The sequence below is a fragment of the Beta vulgaris genome, chromosome 7 (genome assembly GCF_026745355.1).
Source record: "Beta vulgaris subsp. vulgaris cultivar EL10 chromosome 7, EL10.2, whole genome shotgun sequence".
In the NCBI taxonomy this organism is placed as follows: Eukaryota; Viridiplantae; Streptophyta; class Magnoliopsida; order Caryophyllales; family Amaranthaceae; genus Beta; species Beta vulgaris.
In genome coordinates, this window is record NC_079208.1 from 4,643,169 (window position 1) to 4,654,940 (window position 11,772).

An 11,772-nucleotide genomic window follows, 5' to 3' on the forward strand; every position below is an offset into this window, starting at 1 on the left:
TGAACAAAAGATAAGAAATTTTATATACTACAAATTCTTAATCTGGCCACCTCAACATTATGTGCCTAATTAAAAAGGGAAGAAAAAAAAATACACTCCCAATTTTTCATTTTTTTTAATCATTAACCCACCATCAAATTCCTCTAATATCCCACAAATATTCATTAAAATTCAAATATTCATTAAAAAAAACATAATCCAAAGGGTCCAAATTTCATTACTCTATCCTTCAAATTTTGTCTAATTTCCTTGCCTTGATCACCGGGTTAGCCTTAGCAATTGCATCTTTGCCAGCTGTCTTGTAATCAAACGTGCACCCATGTTGTTCCGGGTATCGATGGGACCCACAAAACATCAACCCGCACCGACACTTAAAGCCTGTCAGCCCAACTCGTTTCCGACACGTTAGACATCGGGTAGGTTGAGCTGACATGACCACCACAGGTTCAGGTCGAGTTATCAGATCAGCTACAGATCCAGGTTGGACCTCGACTGTTGAGATTATCTCAACAGCCGAGTTCCAACCTTCCTCAGTCGAGCTTTTAGGCTCGACTAAGGTGGATGATCCCGCATCCAACCCCAACCCCGAAAGAGTTTCGGGGTTAGGGTGTGGGTGCGGGTTTGTGCTGTCTAAGGCCGCTTTTGCAATCGCATCTTGTTCTTCTTTCATATGCACATCCCTGTAACATTTTGAACATAAATTTAAGGTTGCTGAGCTCCCAAAAAACCCACAATTATTTGCACATAATCTGTGCCCTTCTGCTGCTTTATATCCATGCTCTTCTGCCATTGTTTCAACGTTCTTGATCTAATCACAACTTCAATATCTTATCCCTCTCTTTTCAATATTTTGTTTTCCTCCTTTCAAAAATACCAACAGATCTACAATACAAAACCCAACAATTAAATTAGAATATCATCAATATGGGTTTAACATTATGCAAGCATTACAATCATATGATAAAAAAAATGGGTAATAAAATTTGAGGGAAAAAAAAAGAAATTATACCTGAAATTTTATGTCTGCAATAAACTGCTGAAATTTGTGTCAGATGAAGGATTGATTAATAAAGAGAGAGAAGAAACAATGGCAGAAATTATAAAGGGAAGATAAGGAGAGAGAATGAAGGAAACAACGAGGAAAAAGGTCAAATGATGATGGGATTGAATTTTAAAAAAATAAAAAGAAAGGAGGAACAGAATTAAAAAAAGGAAGCAATAATTTATGCAAAATGGAATATTAAGTAAATAAACAGGCTGTAATGGAAATTAAAGCAAATGGGAAGAAGCCACGATAAAATAATAATTGGACAAGGATAATATAGAGAGATCATCTTCAATTTGGAAACACGCGGTATGCTTTTTATGGGTTTATGTGGCGCTTTTGGAGTGGTCTATAATCTATATATGCACATCAACTTTTTTTTGGGGTTAGGTAGTAAAGATGTTGTTATTTAGAGATCATCATGAGTTCATTTTTTATTTTTTTTCATTTTATTGTTACTACTTAATTTGGATGATTATTAATTGAGTTAACCATACATCAAGGATCTAAAGTTGTAAGTTTATATTATTTTATTTATTAATGAGATGGATTTTTTTAGACTAATTGTCAAGGACTTTAAATTGGATGTTTGTTATAGGGTGTTAATAATGGTTATATTAGGGCTTTAACGATATAAATATCAAACTTGAGTTCATTATCTATAAGAATTTATTTTTCACGAAATAAGATTTGACAAGGACAATCCAAAAGGATACTTGTGGCAAATTTTGGGTGACAAATAATGTCCGGGTCAATATAAGTATATGTATTCGCCTCCAGAAAATATACGTAGAAGTATAATATTAATATTTGGGATTTTTGGTCAACATGTTAGACCAATTTTAGTTATGATTGATCCAAGTCAAGTTTCGAATCGAATTGGTATAGTTGAGTTTCTAGATCCATTTCAAATCAAAATGGGTCTTGAATCGAGTAACTCAAATCAGTTATATTGCTAGGTTTGACTTATGTCTTTCTTCTTATATTAATATTATTTTTGGGTTCCCTTTCAGGAACTGTAATATCCCGGAAATTTAAACTTTCTTAAATTATATAATAATAATTAGTGGCTAATTTTTTTTTTTTTTTTCATTTAATAATAAGTTATAATCGAAATTTCGTTATTTTATGTCCAAGTAATGGATAATTAATTTGTTAGAAGTATATATTTATTATGTACGGCAAGAGTTGTAATTAATAACAAGTTATGTTAAATGATCAAAGTAAGAAAACAAAATAATAAACAAATTAGATACACTACTAATCCAATAATATTGGAACAACTTTGTTAGTATTTGAAATAAAAAAAGGGAAAAGAAAAAGAGAAAAGAAAAGAAAAAGGAAAAAAAAAAAAAAAAAAAAAAAAAAAAACTCAAGAAAACAGTAGAAACTGTTTTCATCAACGTTCAACCCATTTTTCATTTTTCCTTCACAAACAACCCAACAATGGCATTTCAATTCAACCCATGAATATCTAACTTAAAATGGATTATTATGCACAATAAAACTCAACAACAGACTATCGTTTCATCAAACATTCCAAACCATTTTCATAGTTTCTTCACAAACCAACCCAAGTACCCAACAATGGAGTTTTATTTAATCCATGAATTATTTTACACAAACAAAATCAACCTCCATTAAAAATTCCAATTCAAACCAAACCCATCCAAGAATACAATTTTTATCAAATCAAACCCACCCAAAATTTCGGTTTTCTTCATCAATTCGACCCATCCAAATTCTGAAAATTTAACCCCCAATAGTGGCTATAAATACCCATGGCTACTTCACCATTATCATCCATTCACAATCCTAAATATATACTCGCCAGAAAACTACTACCCTCGCCGGAAAAGCCACCAAAAACGCCCCCAAAGTTTCTGTTTTTCCGCAACTCTCTCTCCTCTGTTTTCGAAGTCAGCCACCCTCGTACCACCGCGGCATTCCTGCGCCTCCCATGCGCCACCATAGCACCACCTCACCGACGCCTTCTCTCTCCTCTCGCCTACACCCTCACTCGCTCGCCCCTTCTTTCTCCTTCTTCTCTCTCCCTCGCACCTCACCTTCGTCGTCCTCACGCTGCACCACCAGACTTCGTCGCTCGACGGAAGCCGACGAACACCATCGTTCCACTGCTGTCGGAGCTCTGACCCCACCGCCGGCCATTCTCCTTCCTCTGCCCTGTTTTCGTGCCTGCTCAAAATGAGCAGAGGTATGAAAATACCTCTCACACCTTTTGTTTTAAAACTTTGGTTGTTTTTTTTGTTTAAGCCCAAGTATAACTTATTGTTAGTTAATTATAACATGGGCTTAAAATCTGATTTTAATTTTAATAAAACCCACTAATAAGATTCATGTACTTAATTTGTTAATTTTAAATGGGCTAATTAATTAGGTTATTACTTCTTTAATTAGTTGTTCTAATCAGGCAACAAGACCTAAACTAATTTAGATAATTATCACTAATGATTCACCTTATTTTTTGTAATATGAAATTGTTAGACTTACTTAAGTTGATATATTAAATTTACGACAACTATTTATGATAATAAACATATAATATTACGAATTGACAAGAAAACTTAGCAATAACGTCACTTAGTAATTATCAATATATTCCTATAATATGAAAATAATAAAGGAATGTTAGTAATTTACGATAAATTGGGTTACGATAATTGAAATTGTTTTATTAACTTGTTGAAGATAATTTACGTATTAAATTGAACAAGGTACTTAATATGATAACATATGATAAGTTAAATTATAATTCTATTAATTATAGTAACGTAAGTAAAATTAATTATAAAAGTTGAAATAATGAATCTTTGTAACATCACCAACGACCACTGTTTTAATTTATAAAATGACGAATATGTTTAAAGGGACCCTATGACTAGTGGAACGAAGTTTCAAACTAAAGGTTAACAAACATATAACATGATCTTAATGTTCAATTTATAAAATATGAAAATGGTTATAACAAGACGTTCATGATGCTCACAAATAATGAATTACGACTTAGACGCTAAGTTGTTAAGTGGGAAGGGAGCCTACGACTTTATATCTACCACCAAAGAAGTTATTATATAAAACTCCTACACACCTCCTAAAATAGACACATGATGGAAACGGATCAAGAAACTCAAATTTAGAATAAAATATTAACAAGTCTTTTTATTAATCCCTGAATTGATTAGATTAAAAAGGAAGAGATATTACAAGCCTCCCCCGGCTTTCAAGGTTATTAAGCAGGAATCCAGGTAACATCTATTGCTAACACCCACGATCCCCTTCGAAATGTGTTTATGAAATGATGTTTATAATTATGTTAAGGATTTTGCAATGTGATTCTTATATGGATTGTGGGATTAAATTGCCTTTGAATGATTTTCGTAAATGATGATCTTATGAGTTATTGATGCTCAAGTATGATTGATGAAAGATCTACGGCTTATGCCGATGAATGCTAAACGAACGAAACATGATAAATAAAAGTGAAAGAGGTTCTGGCAGTATAATGTTACGCTTATCTACTTTATGGTCGTGCACGTACCTTCGCACCCGCCGTACACCCGAAAAGGGAGCTGGGCTCCTTGAGGGGTACCGCATGCTATTTTGGTGCGAGCGGTGTATCCAAAAAGGGAGCGGGGCTCCTTGAGGATCATCGCATGGTGGTGTATCCAAAAAGGGAGCTGGGCTCCTTGAGGATCATCACATGGTGGTGTACCCAAAAAGGGAGCTGGGCTCCTTGAGGGTCATCACATGTCTATACTCGCCAGTTACCAAGCTAAAAGATGAAAGATAATGGGAACTTATGAAGTATCAAGATGCTATTTATAATTGCTTTACTTTGCTATTATTTCATTACGAATTTGAAATATGTTTTACTATATTCTCTTCTCCCTGTTTGCAAATAAAATGAATTGAAATGAATTTACGTTGTTAGGGTAGTATGTTACTGAGCTTCGGCTCATGATGTTTTGTTTTCTGTTTTAGGTATGAGCATAGCCATTGCAAGTGCGCTGTTAATAAGGAACATGTTCAAGGGAAAGTGAGCGGTATCTGGTGTTGGAGAAATTATTATTATTATTTGGGTCGAGTATTTATGTATAGATATCAAGGACTATTTAAGGTTGCATTGTATTAGTGGGCCATATCCCACATGCTTAAGTTCCATTTCCGCTGCAAGTATGTGCAATTTGTGTTTGATTAAGGTTATGAATTTTCGGGGCGTTACAGGAACCTTGTGGTAAGAAGAGTTCCTTTTGATTACTCTCGCATAGAGTCACTCACCCAGAAGCCCAACAAGTTCCAACCTACTCTCGCAACATTGAAATTTGCTTTCACCAAGATTTGAACATTGGTCTCCCATGTGAGTGATATAAAGTCATACTATTATTAGACCCCAAGGGTCTATGTTGTGAGTAAATTTCTAATATGAGGCTATTTAAGTAATATAGAATTGATATATACAAATGATCTAATTAACTATTTTCAAATGTAAAATTATATACTTCATATACAAGATTATTATTATTATTCGGAAAGATAATTGGTACGAAGACCAACTCATAGCCTGCATAACACACCAATTTAGAGGATGGGATACAAGGCTGAACAATTCAGAAGTAAATTCTCCAACATATTGTTGGAATGAGAATTCAAACCCTGAACAATGCCCTAAAATTCAAGGTAGTACTCCACTGAGAGTCTGAACTACGACCTCTCCCACTCATATACGAGGTTATAAATCAGCAATAACATGACAACTTATCATATTTGGCAATTGGATAGAGATAGTATATCTGTTATTGTATTTTGATATTGTATCTCGTGGGTTTTAGCTGGTGGTAGCTGGTAAGTGGTAAGTATTAGACTATTAGTATATCAACATGCTGTGAATTGTGATGTTGGTACTTTGTTAGGTCAATATTGTTAACCACATTAATCTCACGCTACCTTAACTAATCGATGAAGTCATGAAACATTGTTTCGGGTCAATCCCCTTTATTACGTCTCTTTATGCAATTTGTACCTTCGCTATGAAGAATATTTTATGGGAAAAGTTATATGCAGCCCTAAGGGCTGTATATAAAAAGCTATAAATGGAAATAAGTTGTATTAATTGATCATTTATTATATCGGTTGATGCAAATTTTTTTCATAAATTCACAACTTATTTCCATTTTAAGTAGTGTATTTATGTTTTATATACAACCCTAAGGGCTGCATATAGCATAACCCATATTTTATTGCAGACAAAATTTATTCTCCTTTCTGAAGGAGAAAAGTAACGATTGCAATATTGAAAGCAAATATCAAAAAATAAAAAATGAGATTCTTAACTTTTTATTGCCAGCTCATATGAGTGATGAATCTAATAAAGAAAATAAAATTGCAAAGCTTATTGTCCCACATAAATAGAAGGGACTTGTGTCAATTTCTTGTTGCTCAATTATCGATCCAATCACGAGTGGACATAAACTCAAATTGATTCATAACTCGTTTAGATTTGTCTGAACTTCAACTAAGCTGAAACACTATAATGTTTTATTAAGGATGTCTTGACCTAGTGATTAAGATTGAGGTGTTGTCAACGATAAGTCACATATTCGAATCACCCTTCTTTTTCTTTGTACTTTATACTGGATAAAAACTATAATGTGTTTGGTTAAATTTTAAAGTTGCTTAAACAATAGATAATGGATAAAAGGCTTTAAATATAGTAAATTCATCCAAATATTTTATTAAATGAGACAAATTTTCCTAATAAAATTGTTCATTAAATTTATGGGACAAAATTGTATCCCTATATCATCTTAGTTGCTCCATATTGTGAAATGAAACAAAGTTGTAGGAAAGACGTAGTGATACAAAAATAAGATTACGAACGGTGAGAAGAGTATGTAGGAATAATATAGATAAATGACAACGAAAAAAATATATAAAAGTATTAGGACTAAATAATTAAATCTCACAACGAACTACAAGTAGAAAAAAACATCTCATACAAATAACAACTTTATATGAATTACATTTATAGTAGCAAAAAATATTAATTAATCATCAAGATTATGCATTAGCAAGCATAAAAATCACATTAAAAAAACACAAATTTACGTCGTACATACTAAATACCAATATAAAAAACAAAATACAAAAATATATAGTTATTGGACATCCTTTATACATGTACTAATTGACCTCAAGTTTGGACTAAAAACAACTCCATTCATCTTCTTGTCAATCCCACAGACTCGAGCCTCCATTGCGGTGCGCTTCGTGGTATCATAGTACACAAGTTTCAACGCATCAACTAACATAATAAACAACAACTCCTTATTCTCACTCACTTGAATTACTTTAAATTTCCTAACACAATTCATATTATCATAAATCACAACATTTTTCTTCCAAATATTCCAAACACCATAATTCTCGTTCATAACCCACATTTCCATCCCATGGCTTGAATCGTTACATCTCTTCGTTTCATATATTCCAACACAAAGCATGTTATCAACTACATTAAGCGAGCTTAAGGAATAACCAAGACATCCTAAATTTAACGGCGATTGAATTAAATTGAACTCCTCTAATTCAATCTCAAACCTTACAATCTCGTTCCTATGTCCTATATGACTCAACCAATATAAAGCACCATTAATCATAATCGGACCTTCGTCTATGCACCCGTTTTGTAACACGAGATCACAACCGTCTATTTTCCTCCATTTGTTAGTCCCTAGAGTAAGGACCTCAACATGCCAATAATATTCAAGATAATAACCACCTTGTGCATCCCTTAAGTTACCAACAAGTCTAACAACTTTATATTTATCAGATTTTGTGCTATACCCTAGAGCATAATACGATTTATGTCCTTTTTTAGACACTTGATTATTACTCTGAGGTAAGCTAATAAACTCTTGTGTTAAGGGATTAACCACGCATAATAATCGACGATCATGATCCTCTAGAAGAAGTAAACCATTGCAAGAATCCAAGAAGTACAAGTTTGTACTAGCGTGATTTGCCATGAAATTTACGTCGAATTCTGTAGAAAGAATTTTTCGTTCTGTTTTTTCAATCAATAAGAATTGATCAATCTTTGTTTTTGAATCTTTGTTGCCATAAGCAAGGATGCAAGGGCGATTGTACTGCTTAGATTGTGATTCGTCGAATTTCGAGTCCGAAAATATGCAAGAAAGTTCCTCAGATAAATTGGTTAAATTCTTGCACCCAGTAATAGTTTTGATGGGTAGTGAAACTCTGTTGAAGATTTCCTCGAGAATTTCTCTTGGAAGATGATGATTTTTTCGAGTTTTTTTCTTCATTATGTGTTTTGTTTTGGTAAGTTTTGCTAAAGTTTGCGTTTTATTTGTTCATGTGTAACATCGTCATGTTTCTTGTAATGTTGTATTGCGGATTTGGTTTCCTTTGTTGGTTTGACGCCAACTGATTTGTAATCTTTTATTTATAGCTTTATAATTTGGAAACCGATTCAAAGTAGGAAAATAAATGAGGCGACAGTATGATTTCGTAAATGTCAAGTTTCTGTGGTCAGCAAGTTTCGGCCTAGTTAATAATCTCTTACAAGTTACAAATTACAAGTTACAAATTTAATGTCATGAGATACAACAAGTGTTAGGTATATCGGAATTATAGTAATTTATCATGAATTAAAATTAACTATGTCACATAAAAAATGACTATATAAGATAGAACCGAGTTACTGATTATATCATACAAAAAACAATTATATAAAAAAACTAAGAGAACGTATTGTGTCGGACTCGTCCGACCATAATTTTGGTCGGACGACTTTCCAGGTGGTTCCAATTTTTTTTCAGGTAGTCTTCATTTTTTTTCAGGTGGTTCCAATTTTTTTTCAGGTAGTCTTCATTTTGTTTTCAGTTAGTCTTCTTTGTTTTTCAGTGGGTTTTTGTGCTTCAGTTAGACTTACTTGGGTTTCAGTTGGTCTTTATTCTTTTTCAGGTAGTCTACATTTTTCTTCAGGTAGTCTTCATTTTGTTTCAGTTAGTCCATTATTTCTTTCAGTTGGTCCAACTGAAAGAAAAGAAAGTCTAACTGAAAGAAAATAAAGTCCAACTGAAAGAAAAGAAAGTCCAACTGAAAGAAAAGAAAGTCCAACTGAAAGAAAAGAAAGTCTAACTGAAAGAAAAGAAAGGTCTAACTGAAAGAAAAGAAAGTCTAACTGAAAGAAAAGAAAGTCCAACTGAAAGAAAATAAAGACCAACTGAAAAGAAAACAAAACACTAACCTCTGCTTTCTCTCACTTTTCAGGTTGTCTCCATTTTTTTTCAGGTTGTCTCCATTTTTTTTCAGGTAGTCTCCATTTTTTTTCAGGTAGTCTTCATTTTTTTTCAGTTAGTCTTCTTTGTTTTCAGTTGGTTTCAAATATTTTTAAACACCAACTGAAACATATAAAACACCAACTGAAAGAAATAAAGAACTAACTGAAAGAAATAAAGAACTAACTGAAAGAATAAAAAGACCAACTGAAAGAAATAAAAAACGAACTGAAAGAATACAAAAGCTAACTGAAACAATACAAAAACCAACTTACCTTCACTCTCCTCAACCTCACCAATATCTTTCAGTTCCATGAACTCTTCAACCAAATTTCACCACAAACTTTTGAATGATTCTTTTTATTACTTGCTTTTTATCGTTTTTGTCGAATATTGTGATCTTAGTACTAAAGGAAAACATACATATTTGGGGCCATAATGAACCTTCTTCAACCTCAATCCTCATTCTTTCCTCCCTTTTCTCTCTCCTCTGACTTCGAAAATCAACCCTCTTTAGTATCTCAATCTCATCAATGGACATCACAGAAATAGCAAAGAAGCTAGGCCTCGCCGATAATAAACCCGTCATCCGTAAAGCGGTGGAGTTTCGGTGGAGTTTCGCCGTCTCTCCGATGTCAAATTCGACTCATCCGCCATTGGAGTTGTATACTCTTCTTCTCTCTCTTTAAGACTTATCAATAGTTGTCTATTAAAATTTTATAAACCATTATTGTCTCCACTTGTTATCATATCAGTGCAAATCTCAGTCCTCAATATAGGTGCGTAAATGGTGTTTGTGGGATGCGACGGAGTTAGTGGTGGTTGAGTGGGAAGGAGGGAGGGGTAAAGGGAAAGAACGGCGGCAATTGTCTGCGTTTTCTTACTAAGGCCATTTGAGTATTGGGCTCAGCCCGTCTGACAGTAAGTATTGGTCAGACGGTCTGACCCAATACTTTCACAAAAACTAATTGTGTCATGTAAAAATTGATTATACCAAAGTTGATTAGTATGCTTAATTAATTGGAATAAAATAGAATTTTTCTTCTTTATAAAATTAATTATATTGCACGATGCATGATGCACCATAAATTATTGTTCATCGGGCTCATTCAAATTTTTTTCTAACGTGAGATTTAAACAAAGGTTAAAGACTATGTCGTTTATTTTATTTTATTCTTTGAAATGTTTAGTCCGTTTTTTTTACTGCGGATTACATATTTAGTCACTAAATTATACCAAATCAGATGGGAAAATTGTAGACTTTGATAAAAATAAGTTTAAATCACAAAAGTAAGTTCGCATGATTAAAAAAGTTTTAATCGGAAAAAAAAGTTCACATAAAAAAAATAAGTTTAGATAAATCATATTTGAAATCTAAATTTAGATAAGATTGCTTTAGATCTATGTTTAGAGTGTTTATTTCTTCTACAAATTATTATTATTATTATTATTATTATTATTATTATTGGTGAAATTATATCTATTATAATTATTATTTCAAGTCTTGTCAGCGTTAACAAATTCTCAAATTCGTACATACAAAAGAAATTAAATAAGAGTATAAAGTTCGATAATTAATAGCAGTGATACTAATAATGGATGTATAAGTTCATTAACATTAAGTTATAAAAATTAAACTAAGTTACCAATTTCATATATAGTAGGTTCACTTCAAAAGGTTGCAACTTTTATTTATTTTAATTAGACTGGTTCCAACTTTGTAGAGTTTCAAAACGGTCATCCAACCTAATTAATCTGCTAAATTGTTAATTATAATAAATTAGACTCTTCCATTGTTCATTTATTTTAAAAAATGGTTATTAGATGAGTGTCATTTATCTCAATAAAGTTACTTAATAACTTACTTAAGCCAGACGATCATCGAAAAAAGAACACTAAAATAAAGTTAGGATAACTCTAAGATAAAGCTACTTATTTAGTACTCTAGTTTGCTGATTATGTGCTTTGTGTGTATTTGCTGATCATGGTTATGCCTTATTGATCCAGTGATGACCACTTGGTGAGCAGTCTCTAGGGATCAATAGTGCATCGTCCATTACAGGTTTGAAGGTGATGCATCATGGGTTTTGGATCGGAGAACTTGTATTGACTATATATTTAATTTGACTTTATAATTTTCATCTTTGACTTTAACTATTGTCGTTGACTTCGAATTTTGAGGTTGACTTTGACGTTTGTTGGTTTGACTGTTAGAGATGACTTTTTGGTTGACTAAGTTTTATTTATAAAGTTTATTTATTATGTTTTCTGCTGCAAAATTCTGAATAAGCCGATATGTTATTACATGGGCAATAACACTTTAATAATTCTATAAATTTTATATTAAACAGGTTTTTTGAAAAATAGGAAATTGTCACGATGTTACATTTTCACCCTTAATCTTTC

The 11,772-nt window shown here is 32.6% G+C and overlaps 2 protein-coding genes and 1 long non-coding RNA gene across 3 annotated transcripts; 1 reads left to right on the forward strand and 2 right to left on the reverse strand.

The window, feature by feature from the left end:
* LOC104898386 (zinc finger A20 and AN1 domain-containing stress-associated protein 4) lies at positions 1–1,163 on the reverse strand. Its single transcript, XM_010685464.4, has 2 exons — positions 1,010–1,163; positions 1–882 (listed from the first exon to the last, which is right to left on the reverse strand). The coding sequence occupies exon 2, from the start codon at positions 788–790 to the stop codon at positions 230–232; it is 561 nt and encodes a 186-aa protein (XP_010683766.2). The 5' UTR covers positions 791–882; positions 1,010–1,163; the 3' UTR covers positions 1–229.
* Positions 1,164–1,451: 288 nt separating this feature from the next.
* LOC125499485 (uncharacterized) lies at positions 1,452–5,591 on the forward strand. Its single transcript, XR_007276357.2, has 3 exons — positions 1,452–3,260; positions 4,249–4,311; positions 5,048–5,591. It is a non-coding gene; the product is annotated as an uncharacterized LOC125499485 (long non-coding RNA).
* Positions 5,592–7,221: 1,630 nt separating this feature from the next.
* On the reverse strand, positions 7,222–8,388 carry LOC104898450 (F-box protein CPR1). Its single transcript, XM_010685535.2, has one exon. The coding sequence runs from the start codon at positions 8,386–8,388 to the stop codon at positions 7,222–7,224; it is 1,167 nt and encodes a 388-aa protein (XP_010683837.2).
* Positions 8,389–11,772: the final 3,384 nt, after the last annotated feature.

Excerpts from the sequence above, each read along its gene's own strand:
- LOC104898386 (XM_010685464.4), bottom strand. The coding sequence starts at position 790 with ATGGCAGAAGAGCATGGATATAAAGCAGCAGAAGGGCACAGATTATGT.
- LOC104898450 (XM_010685535.2), bottom strand. The coding sequence starts at position 8,388 with ATGAAGAAAAAAACTCGAAAAAATCATCATCTTCCAAGAGAAATTCTC.